General features: G+C 46.9%; 1 protein-coding gene and 1 non-coding gene across 2 annotated transcripts in view; both read left to right on the top strand.

Annotated features, from left to right (window-relative positions):
- The window catches only part of PRDM15 (PR/SET domain 15), a 63,873-nt gene extending 62,162 nt beyond the window's left edge, over window positions 1-1,711 (top strand). The window contains exon 26 of the mRNA XM_056858554.1: window positions 1,107-1,711. Within this exon, the coding sequence (XP_056714532.1) occupies window positions 1,107-1,586 (480 nt within the window). The 3' untranslated portion in view covers window positions 1,587-1,711. The remainder of the gene's footprint in view (window positions 1-1,106) is intronic.
- Window positions 1,712-15,693: 13,982 nt separating this feature from the next.
- On the top strand, window positions 15,694-15,765 carry TRNAG-ACC (transfer RNA glycine (anticodon ACC)). Its single transcript has one exon. It is a non-coding gene; the product is annotated as a tRNA-Gly (tRNA).
- The last annotated feature ends 9,103 nt before the right edge of the window (window positions 15,766-24,868 follow it).

Here is a 24,868-nt window from a genome sequence, read left to right as displayed (position 1 = left end):
ATTCCCATATGAGAAAATAATCAGCTGCATTTTACGAACATCCACTTGCTTCCTGCTGATGACACTGGTGACCCTAGCATTGTGGAGTGGGTAGTGGGGAAAGGCCCATCCTTCCAGAATCTGAAATGTAGCAGCCTTTTCTTCCGTAAAAGTCAAAGCAGTTATTAGCTATGAGATCCAAGCTTGCCCCTGCCTTTTTTGTATAGCTGTGTCATCCACACAGATCTGACAACCTCTTGGTCAAATGACCCAGGACTCTTGCTAAGATAGTAAAACCTAAAGTTCATCCCATCACACCCTTTAATTCCAGTTTTATTTGGAATTATTATCATTATTGTTGTTGTTGTTAGTAGTAGTAGTAGTAGTAATTTTATCCCACCCTTCCCAACTAAAGCCAGGCTCAGGGCGGCTAACAACATAGAATTACTATCATATAAATAATTAAAACATAAACAATAATGGCGCTCTGATCATGGCTCTCAGACGACAGCATCATTTCCAGGTTCGGAGAAACCCAGCGTACCCAGCGTGGGGAGCCTCAATATTTTAAAAGGGAAAAGAGGGGGGAGAGGGGAGGGGAAGCCAGGTAAGAGAACATTTACTGCCCTCAACCACAGGCCTGGCAGAACCTCTCAATTTTGCAGGCCCTGTGGAGCTGTGCGAAGTCCCACAGGGCCCAGGTCTCATTGGACAGAGAGTTCCACCAGGCTGGGGGCAAGGCCAAAAAATGCTGCTTTATTTGCCTGTTTTCACTTGTAAGGAATGATGAGGTAATTAAAATTAATACCATCCTCTCTTGCGACAGTGGTGCTTTTAGTTTTATGTAGTAAATCTTAAGTACAAAGGATGCGATCCAGATGCTTTCATATTAATGACAATCTTATGTTTGTCATGAAATGTACTGAACTGAATTAGTAATTCAGTTTGTTTATGACATCTCCATCAGTGGTGAACATTCTTTTGCAAGTCCCAGTTCCAGTGAAAATTCGCATGAAATCTACAATTTATAAATAAATATATTATCCAATCCGAATGAATTATCCAGTACTGATGATTACTTTGCTAATTAAAGCCACTATTAAAATTTCGATTGTCTTTGTCCTCAGGTGGTGGTGACCCTTGGCAATCCAAATGTTACAGCGCCTTCTAGCTCTGTTGGTCTAACCAATATCAGCGTCACTCCCATCACCACTCTAGCAGGGACTCCATTTACAAACCTACAACCTGTAGCTGTAGGCCATCTTGCAACTCCTGAACGCCAGTTACAACTAGACAATTCAATTCTCACAGTGACATTTGATACAGTTACTGGTTCTGCCATGCTGCATGGCAACCGACAAAATGATATTCAAATACAGCCACAGCCTGAAGCAACCAGTCCTCAGTCGGTGGCGCACTTTATAAACCTAACAACTCTGGTGAACTCCATTGCTCCATTAGGGAGCCAGATGTCAGAACAGCATCCCTTGACGTGGAGAGCAGTGCCTCAAACCGATGTCCTGCAGACTCAGGCTCAGCCAACGCCACCACAAACAGGGCAGCAGCAGGTTCCAACAGAACAGCAGCAGCAGATGTACAGCTACTAGTTTGTACTTGAAAGAAGATTCCAAACTGTGAATGGGTTTGAATGAGCCCTGGGGGCACTTAGCAGCAGCAACTGCTGGATACCAAACAGAGGTGGAAGGAAGGAGCTTAAAGAACGACATGTAAGGTGGTGACACGTCAGTTTTAACATACAGTGGCCTTGAGAGTCTCCTGATCTACAGACACCACCCTGTTCATACAAAAGGTGGTTAGCCCCAGTCTGTATTGGTTGGTTTGGAGTGCTGAGGTCTCACAGAGGGATTGTAATACATTCAACTAACAAGGTAGAGAAATAAGAAAAAGAAAAATACAGCTACAGCAGTTTCAAAAATCTTAAACCAAGCAGGTTTAAGTATAAAAGTCACAGTGAACTAGGATTCACTAGCCTGGCTACGAGATGTAAGAGCATAGTTGAGGAGAAAGAAATGCTTTGTTTTTTCTAGCTTAGACAATCCTGTATCTAATGGAAAAAATAAATGGGTGGCAGTAGGGTGGGAATTGTCTGTGATGTGAAATGTACTTCATTTCATTAATCATTTCCATTATGGTGAAAGAGAAGCCCTTCTACCAGGAAGGCGGTGGGGCGGCGGGGAGAGGACCTCAGCTGAAACAAGCAACCAGTCTGATATTTGAGCAGCATTTATGGTCTTATAATTAAAAATAAAAATAAAACTTGTTTCAAGTTTATGGTGGAAACTCCTATTATGAAACTCCTATAAATTGATAAACGTATTCCCAGAACTGTTCTTTGAGTAAAAATTACATTTAGTTAATAGTCCTGGAGAGCAGTATTTCCCACTGAAACTGAGTTTGCTAGTTGGCTGTGAATTCACCAGTTTTCTTCGATCATGTAATAAACACATATTTGAATAAAGGCATTTTACCCTTTGTACATTCTGTGATCTTGGATATTTGCAAATTAAGGGGGATTTTGTAATTACTTCATGTATCTTTTAATTCTTCCACCTGTAATAACCGATGCATGGATCATGCTCAGAACCCCACAGCAATATACTACCTGGGTGCAAACAGTAATGCACCGTTTACTGAATATTAGGGTGACCACAAGGAGGCAGCCTCAACTAGCACTTGCTAAGCTCAAGATCTTTTGCTATCTGTCTAGGGTGAAGTTGGCATTTCTGCAGCCTAATAAATGTACTTGCCATATCTTGTGTTAAGTTCTGTCTTCTATGAAATAGCAGTGATTGTACCCTCGAAAAACAAAGGGAAATAGCCCAGCAGTTGCTAATGAAGAATGAATAAAAGTTCATCTTGCCTCTGCCTTTGTGACCAACAATTCTTCCTAGCCAAGAGATGAAGAACTTAGTATGTTTGAAAAATTGTGTATTCTTTGCCTAGTAAATTAACTCACAAATTGACTCAGTTACATCTGTAGTTAATATTTACAAGAATCTTTTTGCCTAGCATAACAGTGAATGCTATAAAACTAAACAAAAAACCAACAAAAAACCCATATAATCAGCAATGAGTTAAACTGAAAATTGTATTTTTCACGATCACCATTTAAATTCCTTTCCTCATTCTATATTATATCCATATGTCCTTCATTTTCTATTTTCTAGCCGTTACATGACAGAAGCTTCATAGTGAGAAAACCACTATGTGTCATCCTTGACTTGCCTTCACATCAGCTGCTCATTTAGTGTCAAAAACTGGAACTTTATTCATGACCAGTCCCCAAGCTCTCATTATATCCCAAGGCTCCCTGATTTTTTTTAACCACCGCTGCCTGTTAGAGAGGGAGTCCTACTGTCACACCCCTGAATGTCCTTTCCAAATAGATAGTGCAGCATCTCAGCTTGTTGCCTCTTCAAATTCTTCCTATCTGATTAGATCATGCTATGTTTGAAAGGGAGGGAGAGTGCTGATCGCATTATTTGGTCATAATAAGACATTAACCCGAAAATCTGTTGGCTTTAACCTACTCGTTAAAAGCTGCATCATATGGTACTATTTATATAGCACGTTTTGTAATACAACCATCCCTAAAGGTAGATGTGTTGATGAGTCTAAGGTCATCCTGGGAACTCATGCCTGATAGAGATTTGAACCAGGTAGCTTCATAGTACCTTGACCTGGATGGCTCAGGCTAGCCTCATCTCATCAGATCTTGGAAGCTAAGCATGGTCAGCCTTGATTAGTCCTTGGATGGGAGACCACCAAGGAAGTCCCGGGTCACTACATGGTGGCAGGCAATGGCAAACCATTTCTGTTCATCTCTTGCCTTGAAAACCCTATGGAGTCAGCTGCAACTTAACAGCACTTCCCACCACCACCAGCTTCATAGCTTACATCTCATTTTCTTAATCACTAGGTCTAGTCAGAACATAACTGCCATAAACTAGTCCAATTTTAATGCACAACAGACGGGAAATAAAGCAGTTTATTCACACTGGGTGAACACAGATGACCATTTCCCAAGATATGCCTGCCACTGCTTGGTAATCCAGTCATCAGTACTGCCGTGCTGACTGGAATCTTATCATTTCCTTTCTTCTCCAGATTTCTGAATGTGTAGAAGTGAGGTTCCGTTCTATTAATTACTTGGAATGATAATACAGAAAGTCAGATTATTAAATGGAGATCAGTTTTGTCAGACACTGAAATTACTCAAGGCTTTTCCTTGCAATTGTCCAGTTTTTGAGTGCAATTTCTGTAAAGGTTATCGGCAGGGGCAGGGCTGAATGTTTGAACAAGACACACAAAATAATTAGAAATATATATCACAACCATTAAAATCTGTGTTCTTTGACAAAATATAATGGATTTAGTAAACATATATAGAACATAGAGCACAAAATGAATAAGTAATATATACTGTTTTCTATAGTTCTTGGTAAATACAGGTCTGAAGCACGCAATGCAGGAGGCACAGGTCTTCCCTAACCCACTGACTATGTCTGTCCTGACTTCAGAACAAGAACAGCTCTTTTGTCTCCCCAGGGCCCTTCCCAAGGCCCTTTACAGCTTTCCCTCCCTTTTCTTTTGACCAGTTTGTCCCCAGGGTTTGTGGACAAATGATAGAGCCCTGTGGCCCAGCTCCTTATTTTCTCTTCCCCACGCTCAGGGAACATTATAAAATTTCAATTGAGAGAGGCTCATTATCATAAGTACCACACACATTACTATCTGCATTATTATATCATTTTTACAGCTACATAATATTTTTCTTTTTATTCTTTGTTTTAAAACTTAGATGGCAAGTTATTTCTCTGAAAGTTATCTCATAGTTTTTATTCCACCCTTCCTCTAAGGAGCTCAGGGTGGCATCCGTCGTTCTCCTCTCTGTTTTATCCTCTCAAGGACTCTGTGAGGTGAGATTAGGCTGAGAAAGAGAGCCAAACTGATTACTCCAAGGTCACGCAGTGAGCTTCACGGCTGAGTGGGGATTTGAACCTAGATATCCCCATTATTAATCTGATGCTTCAGATTATTTCATGTATTCTGTTATTATCCAGATGAGGGCAAGACAAGAGATATCCTCTTGTCAAGCATAAGACGTCAGGCAAGATAAGTGTTCAGGTTGTATTTTCAAAAATGTTTATGCATCAAGATAAATTCTGCATTAACAATACAGAATTCTGTACCTTTTATACATTGTATCTGAGCAAATTTGATCTCCCCCCCCCCATAATTCATATTACTTTGCATCACTTTTGCCTAGTTCTCATGGCAATGGCAGAACTTTGGGCTGTGTGGGGATTCTTGAGAGTGAAGGCTTCCTCATATAAAAGAAATCCCTTCACAAAGAAAGTAAGGGAGAAGTGTTCTAAACTAGTTTGTTAATTTTTTTAAATGTGGAGGGAGTTTATTATGGCAAAGCGTTCAGTAATGTGAGCTCCCACCTGAAGTACTAGAGCTCAGACACTGGCTTACCTCCTTAGAACTACACCGTAATATGATGAAATGTGTGTTACCAGGCATAATTTAGTTAGACGGGCCCCTGACTAGAAGCCTTATTGAGTCATTCTTCTGGCTTCTGAGATATCAGGTTGGCGTTGTTCTCACGGTTGGCAAGCATATCTTAATTAAATAATATTTGTATTGGCTAGTGTCTGATCTACCAAGACCAGAAGAAAATCACTTTGTTTCTTCCTTGTTTCACTGCAAACATCTACACCAATGGTTCCCAACTTGGGGTCTGGGTATCCCTGGGGGCCACAGTTATTGCAAGGAGTCCACAAATCGATACATGCACTAAGCACTGTCATTTTGATCTTTTTGTCAGTATGCATTTTCTCAATCATTGGAAACAACTATTTCTTACAAGTACTATCATGTGAAGGAGGAGGAGTGAACAACATTGTTTATGTTAAAAAGGGGTCTTCATACTCTGTAAAGGTTGGGAGCCACTGATCTATACTCATAGTTAATGCTGACACACCTTCTTGTGCTCGAAGATTCAACCGCTTGTACAAAGCTAATGAAGGCAACAGCAACATGTAAGACAGGGTGAGTCATACAAGAAGTATTTCATTTGTTTGTTTTATGGTGTATGAAGTCAAGATCTGCTAATTTTAACCCCAACCAGACAAGCTTTAAAGAAAGCCTTGTCTGCATGAAGAAGGTGGAATCATGCCCAATGAGTGTCCATGTGTACTAATACAAGTTAAAACTACTTGCAAAACCAGAAGAAAGAATGGGAAACTTGCTCCTGGGGGCAAATGTATCTTATCTTCATTCCCTCTCCTCCCTCTTCTGCTATTTTCCCAGGCTGTGAACACAGATCTCAACATGCTCTAAATTTTCCTGCAGGCATAGCTTATTCAAGTGGTTATTTGAGTGAAAAACTGGGTTAGGAGAATTAAAACTTCCAGAAGCAAGAAGAGGTGTCACGATCTTCTGGTATGAGAGTCTGTATATAGCACAGCATACTGTCTGGCTTGTAAAAAAAAAAAAAAGTAGTGTTTCTGGGCAGCAAATAGGCAGCTATTATTCACTTTCAGTTATACAGAGTAAAAACTATATGAAAATTTCATTTCAGCAAAATTGCATCAGATAATGTGAATGTCAATAATAAGTGTAACTACTCCTTGGGATGCAAAGGATTTGTATTATGTTTTCCTGTTACATTTACAATAATTTAAGGTCATCTCATTCATTCAGTACAATTATGAAGACTGATTTATGCACTAATTAGAGTTTCTACTGCTGGTGATAAACTGAGCTAACAGGAGCTAATGAATGGAAGAATACCTATTGTCCTATCTACACTTTGTAGTTTATGGAAAAACTCTATTCCTTATCATTATGGGTTGTTTGAGTGCGTTGTATGGAAATGTATTATAGCTGTTATTGCCACTGCCAATTCTTGTTGTGACTGGTTATGTAAGCATTCCTAACAAGTTACTAACCAAGTTTGGGTTGGGATATGAGGCCACATAATATATGTCCCTTGTGGTAGGAACTATGCTAAAATTCTGGAAGTTAATAACAAAAGTCTACTTAGCCTTGCTGCTAGGGTTGCCAACCTCCAGGTAGTAGCAGGACATCTCCTGCTATTTCAACTGATCTCCAGCAAATAGAGATCAGTTCCCCTGGAGAAAATGTCCACTTTGGCAATTGGACTCTATGGCATTGAAGTCCCTCCCCTCCCCAAACCCCACCCTCCTCAGGCTCGGCACCAAAAACCTCCTGCCAGTGCCGAAGAGGGACCTGCCAACCTTACTTGCTGCTATGATGAGATATCATAGAATCATAGAATTGATGGGATAGATTGACTCTATTAAGGAAGCCACAGCCTTCAGTTAGCAATACCTGAGCGAGGCTGTTAACGATTGGACATTTTGGAGGACTTTGATTCATAGGGTCACCAAGAGTCAGAAGCGATTTGGCAGTACTTAACATACACACACACACACACACACACAGAGAGAGAGATTAGCCTTGCAGTGTCATTTTACGCAGAGTTACACCGTTCTAAGCCCGTTGACTTCAGTGAACTTATATGAACTTTTGTTGTAACTCCATCTTCATTTAATTTTGTGGAGATGAGTGGGAATAATGCAAGAACAATTGGAAAATTGAATGTCAATATTTATATCCTCCGCAGTCAGTTGTACATAATCTTTCAGAGTACCATAGCAAAAAAAAAAAAAAAAAAGGCAAATTCCTGCAGGATCTGTAGGATCCAACCTAATGTGAAAAGTAAGGAAGGCAAAAGAAGGGGGAGAGCAAATATGCCCTAACACAGGGCGTCTCCAACCTTTTTGAGACTAGCAGCACCCTTGGGAGGCTGGGAAGGGTGACATTTGGGAAGGGGAGGGAGCCCAGAAAGGATGTGATGCCGCAGAGCAGGGGTGTCAAACATAAGGGCTGCTGGCAGGATCCGGCCCCATGAGAGTTCTTATCCGGTCCGCGAGCCAACCGAGGCAGCCACCCCCGCCCCTCGATTTGGGCCAGTGAGGCACAGCCTGACCAAGTGACATTTATATCATATCTGGCCCTCATAACAATTGAGTCCGACACCCCTGCCATAGAGTCTACTCGCCAAAGCTACCACTTTCTCCAGGTGAACTGATCTTTGTAGTCTTGAAATCACTTGTAATTCTTGAAGAACTCTGGGCCCCACCTGAGGATTGGTAAACCTATGAGATGTCAGAGCAAGACCACAAACTACCCATTCATGTACACTGTTTAATGTAAGGGAATGTAGAAGGAGAATGTATACGGGGAAAATAGGTAAATGCAGCCAAAGGAGGAGTGCTAATTTAGCGATGTGTTGAGGAAGAACAGCTAAGTTAGTCGTTTCCTCTGTGCCATTTTCCTGATGCAAATTGACCCCGTACTTGACCCCATATTTGTTATGCGGGGGTGGGGATATAGATGCCATATAAATACAATATTGTATTATTATTATTAAAGAGTTTGGAATAAATATCATGAAGACTGAGTTAGCTAAAGTGCTGTTCCTTTTCATTCCGAAGAAATCAGGAACATATTTCTCAAGTTTCAAGAGTTCTGTGCAGCTCATCTGTTTGCTATCTTAGCGAACCAAAGGAGATAAAAAGGACTATCTGAACAATTTTGAACCCTGCTTCTAAAGTACCTTTCATCTCTGATTGACCCAAAGCACTTTATAAACAATGGCTAAAAGCAGCAAATATTTAACAAGTATGAGTAGTTTTAGACATGCAAATATTTTCTTTGATCTCATACGCACTTTTTTACTTTTAGAAAATCATTCAGGTGTGAGAGCATGTTCAGGATTTTTGAGCATATGCATAAAACAGCACAGGAATGTAGGCTTCAGAGACCAACAAAACTGGTAAGAGGTAAAAGGAGAGCCACTCCATTCAACAAGATTTTGACACTGTTGCGTGGACAAATCCAGGCACAGTACCATGCACTGCCCTACGTGAAAATCAAGCACCATGTCTATTCTGCCAGGGGTTCCCAATTAATAATTACCTGTCAAAGACAAACATTTGAATGTTCTCCACAAGTGACAGTGTATATATGTTGGTTTGATTTTTGTACGTGTGTGTATTAGTGAACATGCAGGGAGAAATTTTTGTGTAAAGCAACACAGCCCTGAATTTGGGCTCACAGATACAAGGAAATGTCCTAGGATTATAAATTATAAAACCACAGCTACAAGCACTGGAATTTCAGTGGCCAATTCAGAAGAGACGGGAGGTCCTCTTTTCAAGTTTCATGCATAGTTACTGACGTAGGTTGCAACATGGTATGTACTCAGTTTAAGTTACTAGGGAAGATGAAAGACTTGAGTCCGGCTTAATGAGGTAGGTTTTGAGTGTGGAGGAGGCTACTGCAAGCCTAGCATTTAGAAACAATTATCATTAATATAATTATGATGCTTAGAAAAATGAGAAATTAATTCCTTAACCAATAATTCTCCCACTGTTTCAATTAATCCTTTGTGCACAATGAGGATGGAGGGGATTTCTGAAATGTGACTTTTAATTATTGGAGCAATTATATAGTTTACAGGTTCTTATCACATTCAGACCTTAATTTTTTTTTAAAGAGAAGCAGTGGGGACTCGGGATTAGCTGCGATGCATTAGTGATGAGGACAAGATACTCTACACCTTTTCATGGAGTGGCTAAGAGAATGATCTGTCCTGGAAGCCCTTGGTTCACATTTCATCTCACCTATGACTTCACTTACTCCCAGCCCTAGGTCTACACTTACCTTCCTGACAGGATTACTGGTATATGTTAATAGCTTTGAACACTCAAACTCTGTGGGGGGTTTTTTCCTTTTCACCTATGCACAGCAACCAGGAAAAGAGCTATAAGTTCTTTAAGCTGCACATTTTTTGTTTATTTTACTGTACTTATAGTTTGCCTTTCTCACTGACAATCAAAAGCAGATTAAAAAGTTAGGAAAACAGTCCAATAAAATAAAGACATACCATATCACGTACCACAAATAATGCAGCAACTGGAATTTAAATATTCAAAATCAATGCAGTTCAAATAAGATAATATGAACAATATTAGTTTAATAAATAATAACCCTATTTCCTTTATGAAAGCTCCCTCATAACTGATTCCATTTTACACAGTCTGTGGAATGACAGAAGTGTGGAATCATTCTTGTCCTCCTCAAGCAGACCATTTCCACAAAGGGGGAAGCCACAATGCTTGGCTAAGGGCAGCTGCTGATCTCACCCATTTGTGGGGTGCTCTATGTCGAGGACACCAAAATTATTATTACTACATTCTGTTACATTTTTATCCTACCCCTCCTCCATGGAACTCAGGGGTTGCATAAATAGGTCCCCCTCCCCTGCTTTATCCTCGCAGGAAGGTTAGGCTGAGAGAGATGGACTGCCCCAAAGCTAAGTTGCATAACCAAGTGAGGTTCTGACCTAATTCCAAGTCTAGTGAAGTCAGTGTGCTTAGAAGAGTGTAACTTAAGTGCGCTGTAACAGTCTAATAGCTACACATCCTGCCTCTCATTAAACTTGACTGTGCACTGCAGTCAGGTTTAACTTTGCCATTCCAGTCCAGCCATTCTGGAAAAGCAATATGTAAAACGGTAACTTTATCTTACTTTTGGAACTGTAATCGCACGATGGCTCTGCTATGGGAAGCATAAATTCCACAAAGTTTGAGATGTTCCAAAGGAGAAGGAACAATGCCCTTTTGGACACTTTGAGCCCATACCTGAGGTTGGGGGGCGAATGGGCTTAGGAGGCACGCAGGAGCTTACACTGGCATTAGAGGCACTTGCGCCGTCCAGAAAGGGCTGGGCAATGGCGTATGTCGAGCTAGGCTGGCGCCAGCGCCACAGAAGTGTAGAGGCGGCTGCCATCCCCCGAAGGAGCATTCCTGGGGGCATTCCGAACACTCGGACCATTCCAAAGTGCATTTGGCTGAGGAACGCCCACTTTGATGGTGCAAAGTTACTCCAGGTATTAACCTGGCGCAGCCCATTGAGCCCCATGCAGTCTCCCATGCGACCAGATCAGTCATGCAGTGAGCGCCCAGCCCACCTTGCCCTGGTAGCTGGGGAATTTGCATAGGTGGCCGGCCAATGGTGGAAGGCAGGAAGTGGGTGTGTCCCCGGAAGGGGGGGACTGGCTGGGTGGGAAATCCTTCAAAAGCGGCTCTTTGAGCCACATCTGACAAGTAAGCCTTGTGTGGGGTGGCATGCTGCCGGTCAACTCCCCGAGGTGGGGACTTTGCGGTTTTTCACCTCTCAACTTTCCTCAATGGGAACTCTGCCTGGGCCTCCCCTGGATACTGGGGGAGGACCGTCTCATGCTCGAGTCTCCCTGGCAGACTTGGTGTGTGGGTGGGCAAGCTCACACTTGTGACAGGAGCCGTGGGCAAGGTGACTGTCTCTACAGAATAAGAGGGCACTCTGATGAGCCCTCGGGAGAGTGTGAGCCACTCGGTATTGCCCTCCAGTGCAATATGTTTATGGGTTTTGCAGATGACAAGGTCTGGCTGTTGAGGAAGCGGCAGCACCATCGGGGCAGAGGCAGTGATGGTGGAGGTGCCTCCCCATGCCCTCGGCACGTGCCAACCCACTCCCTCATGGCACTCCTGGGGTTCAACAGTGGTGTCTATCTAGTGGTTGCCCCGACCAGCCTCGCAGCACCCCAGCCAGCATGGGCAATCTGAGGATGCTCTTCTTGGGGGCTGCATGTTTCCATGCCGTGCCTTGGTCAGCTGTCAACACCTCCCAGTCCGCCTTGTGGACCCACCTGGCCCTTGACACCAGCCTAATAAAGTGACACTCAGAACTGGTGTACGTCTCTGTCCATTAGGAAGGGGGGTTGGGGATCAAGGGGTGTGGCAGCCCCTTGGGGGCAGCAAGGTTGGGGCAGCATGCACCACTGGAGTCCTTGGCGGGCCCTCAGGGATGGGTGGGCTGCAGGCCTTGTGAGGAGGCTCTATTCCTTTCTGGAGGTGTGGGGGTAACCTCTGTGTCGGTCCCCAGTGCCCATGGCACAGAGACTGGCATGGGGTGGTGAGAGCAGGGCGAGGGAGAGATGCTAGGAACATACTGGAGGTGCGCCCAAATGCCTCAACCCAACTGTCACTCCAGAAGCCACCCCTTCATTTGCATGCCACCATGAACGGCTTTCGGATCGTCGGCCCAGCCTGCCCACTTGCATCTGCCCTCCCGGCTCGGGATGAGCAGGGGAGGGGGAGATCCTGCAGGCAGCCATCCTGTTGGCGAGGTCAATCCCCAGACCACCCTATCTGGAGGGGTCCTTTCCTCTATATCACCTGGCTGCTGGTCTCGAGGTGGAGGCATTCTGCTGCAGCTTCCTCATCCCCACCACCACCCCGATCTGGACATTGCATGGCCATGGGAATACTAATCCAATCAGAGGGCCTCTGCCCTGGCATGGGCTCACAAAGCCCAACCCACCAATTTTCAAGTGTAGGTGTAAAGCCAAATGTGTGCCCATTATGTGGAGCACACCCAGGGGGCAGGACAATGGAACCTGAAGATCTGCTGTTGACCGGTGTGACAAGCTCTTTTCTCCTATCAAATATCTCCCCCATTGGGGGGGCTCTCTTGTGCCAAGAATAATCACCTGGGTGAGTTGGAGGCAGGGTGCATCCTGCCGTGGCCAGCCCCTCCCCCCAGGTGGTGGCCCTTGACAGTGCTTGCCACTCCTGGTCCCTTCACCATACCACACTCACACACTAACACCTGTGCATGGGCAGCTCACACCTGCTGCCTCTGGTGCTCTCCATGAGGATCGGCCAGTGAGACCTCCCCGGCAGCGTCTGGGCCCCCATTGTTTCACCGACCTTCTGGGACAGTGGCCGGTGAGCTCGCCACTCCAATTGCCCATCCACACCCCACACAGGCTCTTACTGGCACTGGAGAGTGCCCAGGACTGGAAGCTCAACAAGACGAGTGCCCAACGCGGCCACTCATTGATCTTTTCTGTGCCTTGCATGGTCACCCACCTCCATGCCAGGTACTTGCCACATCTCGCCCATGGCCTCTGCCGACTCTGGCTGGTCTCCAGCAGCGTGTCACCCTGGGGTGCCTTGCCACTCCCCGGGACCCCTCTCCTCACTCTCCACCCCATTTCTCCCCCACTGTAAAGTATTCCTTTCCACTGCCATAGTCTCCACTGGTGGGTGGCCCCTCACTGTGACACGCAGGAAGGGGCTTGCCCACATGTGGACCCACCCAGGGACAGCCCCCCCACCAGCACCCCTGGGGCCAGCAGCAACGACCCCAGAGGCGACATGTTTCTCGGGGACAGGGGGGGGGGTTGGACTGAGAGCTCTGGAGGGACAGATAGGCCACTCTCTCTTTGCCATCAAGTCACAGCTGACTTACGGCAACCCCGTAGGATTTTCAAGGCAACAGACATTCAGAGATTGTTTCCCATTGCCTGCCTCCATGTCACACCCCTGGTATTCCTTGGACGTCTCACATGCCAGTGTTGAAAGAGAGTAGGGATTCAAACCCAGGTTTCCCAGATTCTAGTCCAACACCTTAACCACTACACCACACTGGCTCACTTCATTAATCTCTATCCAAACCCTTTATAGGGTCTCACTCTGGGAACTGAGGTGTTTAAAGCTAAGGGCGGCGCAGGTATGGCTTTTGTTTTCCTGGAACCTTGAGTAACATGATTTGGAGAACCAGCGTTTATCTGGGAAGACAGAAACCCAATTGCTCATACTCCCAGATATTTAGATAAATTGTTGTACTCCAAAAATTAGTCTGTGGTCGTCTATGATATAATTACTCTTCCCTATGGCGGCCAGGTATCCTTTCCCCTGCCTCCTGGCTCTGCGTTTCTGCTCCTGCTCAGTGGAGCAGTAAGAATAAAGCGAGGGAGAAAGTGATACACTCTGAAGTGATGTCATGGTGTTGCAGTAATGCTCTAGGAGTTTCTCAGATCCCTATGATTTTTACCAGACAGATTTGGAAAATTCCTGGAGCATCGCCATGATATCATGGCATCACACGCCACAAGTCCTTGGTTCCAGGATCACCTGGAGCCAGGTTTGCTGGGGCCAGGCGAGAGGGTGGCATTTCTGTCCTGGGCTCGGGGGCTCGGTGGGCCGTTGCCTGGTGGCCAATCAGCTCTCTCCCCCAAAGAGAGGGGGTGGAAAATAGAGAGCGGTTAATAACCATTGGAAAAAGGTGGGGGGAATAGAATGGCGTGGGGGGATAGTTCCCTCCCCGGTCCGTCTATTCCAAATAAAAAGAGAAGCCGCTTGAGGGGGGCTTCAGTCCGTTGCCGGCTTTTGACCCTCCCTCCCTAAGTTAGGCATGGATGCTAGTTAATAACATAGTTGTATTATGTATTGCTTTATTGTTACAATTTATGCGGGGTGTGCATCAGGCAGGATCCATTTTGGGAGGAAAGCGGTCTGCGAACCCCTTTCCTCTGTTGTGGGAATCCCCATAAGGGATTTAGGGGAGAGACATGGTGGCAAGGCAAGCCAGTTCTGGGGCGGCCAGGCTGGTCTCTCCCTAGGATGGCAGAGGATTTTATCAAATGGCTCACGCCCAGGTATATCCCGTTACTGCCATCCCCAGCTATTCCAGCGGGACCGCTGGAATAGTAACATCAGTCTGCATTGGGGTCAGCAGATGTTCTGGATCCTGCCCCCAGATGCTGCGCCAATCCTTACAGCTGTTTTTTACAGTTAAGAAAATAAGTTGTGGCCAGTTAACACCACAATTCTCTTCTGTTAAATAAAATTGTATTGTTTTATTGGACTTACGGTTATTTCAAAGGTTAGTCAATCCTCTCAGATAGCCTTGCACCAGCAATGAAAACATGCCTCCCCCCACTCTTCCATGTAGTTTGCAGTGCAGAGGCACTATTATGCTCCTACTCATACTGCTTTTTCTTGTACCTACAACTAGGCAATTATTGGCCTACTTTCCCCTTGCTAGAGTTCTTCAGGGTTCAGCTCCCTTCCTCGGATCTTAACAAGTTGAATCTCTGAGTGGAGTAGATGCATCTTGTCTCTGGACACATCTATGTGAATACTAAGGGAGGGGGAAGTGACATTGTGGCAAAGCCTTGAGGTCACCTCTGGTCATGTAACCAGAAGTGACGTCGTGGTAGCAGTCTAGCAAAACCATAGGGGTTGGGGGGGATTGTTACAGCATCACAGCAATGCCATGGTGTCACTTTTGGTTACACAACTGAAAGTGATGCTGCAGCATTGCTTGATACGATGCCTGGCCCTACCTCAAAAGCTCCCAAAGTTACCAGCCCCTGTCTGGCAAGCTTACCTAAGGCCAATTCAAACATGTCCCCTACATGGACATTTGGCAAAAGTGGAGTTCCCTGCTGGAATCTAATTCCCAGGCAAGCACAGCCTCAATTTGTTTCAGGACTGTGATGCTCAGAGAAAAGGGTTTCATCCTACCCCCCCCCCAATGCCATTCTTCTGATTTTGGGGAGCTGCTGGTGGCTACACATACGTTCCTCTATGGGGCAAATATAGGGTTGCCAACTTTGAGGAGGGGAGGGTTTGGGGAGGGGCAGGAACTCAGTGGGGTATAATGCATAGAGTCCACCCTCCAAAGCAGCCATTTTCTCCTGGGGAACTGACCTCTGTCTCCTGGAGATAGGTTCTATCTAGGGGATAAGTTCTATTAGGGGGAGGGGCTGTGGCTCAGTGGTAGAGCATCTGCTCACCATGCAGAAGGTCCCAGGTTCAATCCCCGGCATCTCCAGTTAAAGGGACAAGGCAAGTAGGTGATGGGAAAGACCTCTGCCTGAGACCCTGGAGAGCCACTGCTGGTCTGAGTAGACAATTGGTTCAGTATAAGGCAGCTTCATGTGTTCTAATTCTGGGAGATTTCCAGGCTCCACATGGAGGTTAGCAAACCTTGGGAAATGCAGCTGTCTGGGGCTGCTTCAGGTTAGGAAGATGGCACCAGGGAAGGCTCTTTCCTTGCAGAGTACATCCTCAGTCTGAATTGAGCAAGTGCTTACCTAGTAATTAACTTCCAAAAAGAACTCCCCCACACATACATCTGATTGAAAGTTCTTGTGGCAGCCATGACGAATTTTATGTATGAATCACCTCTTAGAAGGTACATATTGCAATCACCTGCCTAAAACTCACCAGGTATAGGTCTGATCAGTGTTTGAACTGATATTGCCTTAGGAACCTGACATAAATTATCTTGACCATTATAGAATATAGTAAATATGTTGACCGCTTGTAGAACAATTATGTTTGTGTAGTATATTGGATCCAAATAACAAATAAACATCCTTGATTTTTAAATTGGTGATGTGGAGAGAGAATTTACCATTAAGAGACATTCCCTTATATTTTAAGTGTTAAAGGAATAGTTAATTTGTTGACTTGCCCTAAGATCACATGATATTAATTTGTTCTAGAGCAAGGCTTAGATGTTTTAGTTGCTGTTCATACTGCCATTGTTCTATGCCATTTCTCATCTGTGGAGCCAGAAATGTTGTAGGTGACATGCTATTGAAAAATAACTGTGCTGCGTAGAACATTCAGCTGTGTGTCATTATTGTTTTAATTGTGTGTCATCGGCCCCCCCATCTTTTCTCCTCATCTTCAGCGCACTGTACATGATTTCGTCTCTGTTAGGGCTGCCAGCCTCCTGACTGCAGAGATAAATTTTCCTGGATAAAATAGCTTCTTTGGAAGGGTGGACTCAATGGCATGATGGTCCTTCTGTTCCCCAATCCCTGCCCTCTCCAGGCTCCATCCCCAATTCTCCAGGAATCCCCAACCTAGAGTCAGCAACCCTGCTCTCTAGCCTTACGGCAGCTCTGGGAGTAGGGTTGCCAGCTCCGGGTTGGGAAATACTTGGAGATTTTTGGGGTGGAGCCTGAGGAGGGTGAGGTTTGGGGAGAGGAGGAACTTCAATGCCATAGGGTTCAATTGCCAAAGTGGCCTTTTCTCCAGGTGAACGAATCTCTATTGGCTGGAGATCAGTTGTAACAGCGGGAGATCTCCTGCTAGTATAGAGTTGCCCACCTCCAGGTACTAGCTGGAGATCTCCTGCTATTACAACTGATCACATTCTCCTGCTATTACAGGAGATTACAACTGATCAACTGATCAGTTGAGATTACAACTGATCACATTCTCCTGCTATTACACTCCTGCTATTACAACTGACCACATTCTGCCACATATGGCAACCAGCCCTAAATCCAATTATCGACACTATTTTATTATTGTGTGTGCGAGTGTGTGTGTGATCTGAACGTGTAAAGGCCTTTCTTACTTCTAGATATAAGTTGAATGTGTGTAGCTCTGCAGATCAGTACTAAGATACCTACATAAGGTTTTTTTTCTTTTCAGGTTCTGCCTATAACCCTGGAGAAAGGGAGTCAACGTAGGCACTATGAAGCCAGCTGAACCACTGTAATTAAAAACTTAATTAGAAAAGTTAATCCAATGACTGTTTGATAGAATTAACAGGAGTACTACTTAAGTCATGTTACTTCCCAAGTGTGTTTTGTATTGTAAGGCTGTTTTTAGGTATTTCTGGATCTTGTGGACTACTATCTGAGAAAGTTAGGGTGGTCATCTCCGAGCTGGGAAATACCTGGAGATTTTTGGGGCGGAGCCTGAAGAAGGCAGGGTTTGGGGAGGGAGAGACTTCAATGCCATAGAGTCCAATTGCCAAAGCGGCCGTTTTCTCCAGGTAAACTGATCTCTAGTGGCTGGAGATCAGTTGTAATAGCAGGAGATCTCCAGCTAGTACCTGGAGGTTGGCAACCCTACAGAGAGCCAGGTTTGAATTCGAACTCATTCTGTGGAAGCTCGCTGCGAAACCTTGGGCCAGTCACACTCCCTCAGTCTAACTTACCTCACAGGGTTGTTATAAGGATAAAATGGAGGAGAGGAGAAGGGTGTAAGCCACTTTGAGTCCCCATTGGGGAGAAAGGTGGGGTACAAATGACTTAAATAAATAAATACAGGCTGTTATCCTCCAATTATAACGGCAAGTCTGAAAAAATTAGTCTAATAAAAGAAATGTGTAACTGTGACATAATCGGAAAAACAACTTTTTTCTTATTTAAAGCCTAACTTTATCACAATGCACGTTCTAAAGTATGTGATTTTAGAGAACGGCCTTCAGAAACAAGTTCAAGTTCAACTCATATTACCATATGAATGGGAAGAGTGCCTCTTTGTAGGAAAATGTATGGAGGAGTTTTGTAATCATATTGATCAACACTTAAAAATATAAATATTATCCAGTAGAAGAAACAGGTAATTACCTATTCTCTTTATACTGTATCTTTAATATTTAAATAATAATAATGAAGATTATTGGCAGAGGAGGAGGGAAAGAAAAGCATTCTGTGCTTTCAACACCTGCATAAAAGGTGCAATTGTGTGTTGCTTTTCTGGCATAGATTCAAAAAGCTGCATAAGCTAAAGGTCTGCCTGTCAGATAGCCTGCTTAAAAGTACAGAAGGCCTTGCCCTCAGGGCGCTGAATAGTATGTTAGACTTGGATCCGGGAAACCTGGACTGAAATGGCTCCTGAAGGATCCAATCTTGTCCAAGGCCTTTATCGTTTTGTCTTTGTTCCTTATCAGTGAAATGAACTTTAGAATCTTGTAGTAGCAAGGATTAAAGAGATAAGGGGAATATACTTTGTAGAAGAAAGGTGCAATCAATGATTTATATTCTAATTAGCAGTCCACATCAAAGCCAAGATACTAAACAATTAGCATCTTCTTTGGCTGTCAGAATGATTATTTTTTTTAATAATGTGAAATACAAACATAAGATTTTAGACCAGTTATTGTCAATTGTGTATTGTTCAAGCCTGGTGGAGGAATCCAAATACTGCAATTGAAAAATAAATTAATAACATGTAGAACTGGAGAGCAACTTTAAAGAATGACTATCAAAATTTGTTGTAGCTTAAAACTAAACTACATGGTATGTTTGACATGTGACTACTACAGGGGCTTATGATCAGATGAGTTCCCCTTGAAAAATCAGTTATCAAGAGTACAGGGCTCTGATTCAGGTTGGGATTGTGGTACATGGATGTTGGAAGGAATGGACTGTGCAATGTCGCTTAATGCTAGCACAGGCCTTGGATCTACTGGGGAGGGCAGTAGAGAGTTAGTGTGAGGGCCATGTGTTTTGACATCTCCTGGTTCCCCTTTGAACTCGTACAGAACTGTTCACACCTCCCCGTGCCTTCCTGGGCCCCACGTCCCATCTATCTCGCCCAGGTGCCAGCTCTCCCTCCCCTGCTGCGCTTTCTGTCTCCACTCCCTCAGGCCGTGCCCGGCCTTGAAGTGCAGATGGCCCTCACTGCCTCCTTGGGATTGTTTGATGTTTTGTATTACACCAATCTGTCTTGCAATTTCTCACAACAGGAGTGTGAACCTTTCTGCCCTGTAGTAGATATATACTGTAACCCTGATAAGCTAGTTCACTTGTAACTTTGGATCCGTGTCTGCTCAATCCTTCTGAAGCCTTCAATAAATCTTTTGTTTCTGCATCAAGTCTGAGCAAGTGATTTGGCGAAGTAGCACAGGGGACTGGGACTCTCACATTAAGTTACAAGTCCCTGCCTTTTTCGCTCTGCATCTGTACCGTACGGGACAGCCATGCGAGGCGAGGAGGATCCCACTACCCCCCCCAGTTCGCCGGACAAGCACGAGGCGCCGGTGCTTCCAGACCCCAAGGAGGAGGAAACCAAACGGAAGATACCCGTGGTCCCGAAACCTGGACCTGACCCGGGTACGAAGCCCAAGAACCCTTTCAACTCTTGGCTGGACTCCCCCAAGGACTGGTCGCTCTCATGGACCGAGGTGAAACACCGCCGCTTGGCTTTATCCGGCACGGGACTCGAAGGCGACCTCGCACGAAGGGAGGCCCTGATGGACGAGGAACGGAGGCAATGGCAAGAGGAGCGCCAGGCCATGCTGGGACGCATGGATACCATGCAGGCTGTGATGGGCCAGATGGCAGCCGCTCTGGATGCGCTGAAGGTACAGCCGCCCCCCGGTAACCCCCCAGACGGGGCACCGGTACTCCCTCCCGTCCCTCCTAGCGCCCCGACCCGCCGTGACCTGAAGATCACGTACGATGGGTCGGGGGACCAGTTGACTTTCTTTTTGGTCCAAGTGGACATTTTTATGCGTGAGCAGGGCCGGACCTTCACCTCCGAGGAGTCCCGGGTCCAGTACGTGGCCTCCCTCTTGCAAGGCGAGGCAGCAGCCTGGATGGTGCTGCAGTACGAACTCCGCTCCCCTGTACTTAGGAGCCTGGATGAATTTATGGTTGCTCTCCGGAACCGGTTCGAGGACCCGAACCTGGGGGAGCGGGCTAAGGCCAACTTGATGCAGCTGCGCCAGGGGACTAAGTCGGTGGCGCAGTATGCAAGCGAATTCCAGTCCCTTTCGAGTAGAATCTTGGATTGGAGTGAAGCCACTCGGGTGCAGTGCTTCAGGGAGGGATTGAACCCGGATCTGCAACACTGGGCTTTCATGCAGGGTAACCCCCCTGATGTCGAGGGTTGGGTACGCCATGCGGCAGACATTGAAAATCGTAAGCAACTACTAAATCTGTCCAAGCAGCGTACCGGTCGGGATCTTCAGCGGCGAGGGGACAAACCAGGCGGTCCCAGAGATCCCCGAATACCGGGCGGCAGCGGCCCCTCAGCCGCTGAACGCCGCAAGCGCTTCGAAGCGGGAGTGTGCTTGGTTTGCGGAGGCAAGGGTCACTTCGCCTCGCAATGCCCGTCCCGCACCGGGCAGCCTCCCCCGCCCCGTCTGACCGAACCAGAGAAAGCCCCGGCGGAGGGTCAACCTCGACGTCGGAGTAGTGCTCCTGGACGCCGGAGCGCACCCTCGGCGCTGCACGCGCGCACCCAAGATGAAGCTTCCACTTCCTCCGGTCCATCGGGATCCCGGATTACAAATGCCACCTTTGACTCCGCCGAGTCACGGAATACAATTACCCCATCTCCTTCGTCCAGCGAGGAGGAAGAATGGGAGATGCCGGCAAAAAACGCCGTCGGTCTGCTGTAAGAGGGGCTCCTCAGCAGACCGTCCCGATTGTTGTGCAAGGAGCTCCCCCAATGGTAAGCGCCCAAGAGGAAAATGTGTATATTAGGGTCCACCTTTCCCTTGCCAAAGGAGGTCCGAGGTTTGAGTTTCCCGCATTAGTTGACTCCGGGTGCGCCCGGACCTTAATGAGTGAAGAAGTAGCGTTAGGCGCAAACGGCTCCCGGCCCCCCTCCGTTTTTCACAAATGGACGGTAGTGACTTCAAAAAGGGGCCGGTTACCCACCGCACCACGGCAGTGGTCATGGCCGTTGGGGAACATTGGGAAAGACTTTATTTTACCATCGCCCCCATTGTAGCCCCCGTAGTATTAGGGATGAATTGGTTGCGGGGACATAATCCCTCCATAGACTGGGTGAAACGGACACTTACGTTCCCCGAGGACCCCTGCCTTCTACATGATAAGGACCAAGTATTCTGTACCCCAGCCGCCGCGTTGGTGGGCTCCCCAGCGCCTGTTACTGCTCCACCCCTGCTACCCTCCGAGTATGCACAGTTCGCGGATGTGTTCGATGTGAGGGAATGTGATGAATTGCCCCCACACCGGGAAACCGACTGCGCCATTGAGATTGTGGGGGAAGGCAAACTGTCCAAGGGGAAAGTTTATCCCATGAGCCCTAATGAGAAAGCGGTCTTACGGGACTATCTGGACACTAACTTAGCCCGGGGTTTTATCCGTCCGTCAAAAGCCCCGTATTCTGCCCCCGCTTTCTTCGTCAAGAAGAAGACAGGAGACTTGAGACTGTGTATTGACTTTCGCAGGCTGAACGCTGTCACCCAGTCTAATGCTTACCCCCTCCCTCTCATTCCAGACCTGCTAGCACAATCGAAGGAGGGCCGAATTTTCACCAAGTTGGACTTGGTGGAAGCCTACCACCGCATCCGTATCAAGGAGGGGGATGAACCCAAGACAGCTTTCTCCAGCTGTTTTGGCATGTTTGAATACTTAGTCATGCCGTTCGGACTTTCTGGGGCCCCCAGTGTATTCATGCAATTGATTAATGATGTATTACATGATTTGCTATTTCGTGGGGTGGTAGTATTTTTAGATGACATTCTCATTTATTCGGAAACTATGGAGGAACATGTCCGTTTGGTGCGGGAGGTTCTCCAGCGGCTTAGGGACCATAAATTGAATGCTAAAGTGTCCAAGTGTGAATTTCACCAACCTTCCATAACGTTCTTGGGGTACGTCATCTCTCACCACGGGTTGGAGATGGACCCCGACAAGGTTCGGGCGGTTAAAGATTGGGAACCCCCCTCCACACGCCGACAGTTACAGCAGTTTCTAGGGTTTGCCAATTTTTACCGCAATTTTATTCCCAACTTCGCCCAGGTGGCCCTTCCCCTCACTTCCCTTTTGCGCACCAAGGGGAAAGGGGCAAACGCCGCTCTACCTTCCGCCCGTTTGCAGTGGTCTCCTCCTTGTCAGCAGGCCTTTGATAATTTAAAACTACTTTTTTCGTCCGAGCCAGTCTTGGCCCACCCGGACTGCAATAAACCGTTTGTAGTCCAGGTGGATGCCTCGGATGTAGCTATGGGAGGGGCGCTGCTGCAACGGGACAACGGTGGCACCTTACGGCCGTGCGCCTACTTCTCAAAGAAGTTTTCCCAGTCTGAGATTAACTGGGCCATTTGGGAGAAGGAGGCGGCAGCAGTCAAGCATGCTCTCACCATTTGGAGACACTTCCTGGAGGGAGCAGAAAGCCCATTTGAGGTGTGGACCGATCACAAGAATTTGGAGGCTCTCAAAGGAGCCCGCAAGCTCAACTCGAAGCAAATTCGTTGGGCTCAGTTCTTCGCCAAATTCCGGTTCACGCTCAAACATGTTCCCGGTAAAGAAAATGCCCTGGCCGATGCTCTGTCCCGACTACCCCAATACCGCAATGATTTTGACCGTCCCGTGGACTCCCTGTTCACCCCCGAACAACGAGGGGACGTCCCGGGACTAGCCGTCACCACCAGGTCCCAAGCTCGATCGCCCGGCAACCCCTTGCTCAAGGGAATCCCGGAGGCGTTTCAACAGCGTCTCCGGGACGCCTCCTTACAGGAGGCGGAGCAGCAGGCCCTTCCTTCCGGCATTGAGCAGCAGGGATCCTGGTGGACACTAGGAGGAAAACTTTATGTCCCGGCACCTCTCCGCAAAGAAGTGTTGGAACTGGTCCACGGTGCCAAACTTGCGGGGCACTTCGGTTTTGTAAAAACCCTACACCTTGTGAGGCGGCAATTTTGGTGGCCTAGCATGAGAGCCGACGTGGAACTGTACGTGCGCAGCTGCCCCACCTGCGCCACGGCCAAAAAACGAATGGGAAAACCTCCCGGGCTTTTGAAACCCTTGGAAGTCCCTTCCCGGCCCTGGGAGGTGATAGCCATGGACTTTATCACCGATCTACCTCCCAGCCGGGGTAAGACGGTACTCTGGGTGATCACGGACCTATTCTCCAAACAGGTCCACTTTGTGCCCTGTGCAGGGCTCCCCTCGGCCCAGGGACTGGCCAGGTTGTTTATCACTCATGTCCTTAGACTTCACTCGATCCCCAAGAAGGTCCTCTCCGACAGGGGGGTTCAATTCGTTGCCAAGTTTTGGCGGGCCTTCCTAAAATTGATGGGGGTAGAAGAGCAAGGACTCTCTTCGGCCTACCACCCGCAGACCGATGGGCAGACCGAACGGGTGAATGCAGTGGTTGAATGTTACCTTAGGTGTTATGTCAATTATCACCAAGACAATTGGGTTGACCTGCTGCCTTTTGCTGAGTATGCGTATAACAATGCTCCCCACTCCTCCACGGGGTTCAGCCCTTTCCAGGTGGTATACGGAACGGACTTTGGCCCCTTCGGCTCCACTCCCGTCACCCCAGAACTCGAGGCAGTGCCCGAAGTTCAGGAGTGGGTACAAGTAGTCCGATCCTCCTGGCCCTGGTTACAAAAGAACCTTGAACGGGCCAAACGTAAGTACAAGGAGCAAGCTGACAAACATCGCTCCCCAGGGTGGGAACTCAAGGTGGGGGAACAGGTTTATCTCTCCACCAAAAATCTGCGCTCCCTCCGACCTTGCAAAAAACTCAATGATCGATATGTGGGTCCCTTCCCCATATCCCGGGTGATCAATGAGGTCACGGTGGAGTTGGACCTTCCGAAGACTTTACGGGGCGTCCACCCCGTCTTCCATATTAGTCTACTCAAACCCTACGTAGCCGCTCCTCAGTTCCATCCCCCTCCCAAACCTGAGCGGCCGACTGTAGTGGGAGGGGATACACACTTAGAAGTGTCCAAGGTCTTAGACAGCAAGTGGAAAAAGGGAAAACTGTTTTACTTTGTCCGATGGAAACATTTGGGTCCTGCACACGATGAGTGGGTTGCAGCCCCCCACATGGCGGCCCCTCGCCTCGTTCAGGAGTTTCACTGCGCTTACCCTGATAAGCCTCGGCCTCCCGACCTTGCGGGGGGGGCCTTAAGGGGGGCAGAATGTGAGGGCCATGTGTTTTGACATCTCCTGGTTCCCCTTTGAACTCGTACAGAACTGTTCACACCTCCCCGTGCCTTCCTGGGCCCCACGTCCCATCTATCTCGCCCAGGTGCCAGCTCTCCCTCCCCTGCTGCGCTTTCTGTCTCCACTCCCTCAGGCCGTGCCCGGCCTTGAAGTGCAGATGGCCCTCACTGCCTCCTTGGGATTGTTTGATGTTTTGTATTACACCAATCTGTCTTGCAATTTCTCACAACAGGAGTGTGAACCTTTCTGCCC

Source organism: Euleptes europaea, chromosome 12 (assembly GCF_029931775.1).
Source record: "Euleptes europaea isolate rEulEur1 chromosome 12, rEulEur1.hap1, whole genome shotgun sequence".
NCBI classification, from domain to species: Eukaryota; Metazoa; Chordata; class Lepidosauria; order Squamata; family Sphaerodactylidae; genus Euleptes; species Euleptes europaea.
This window is presented reverse-complemented; position numbering and strand designations above follow the sequence as displayed.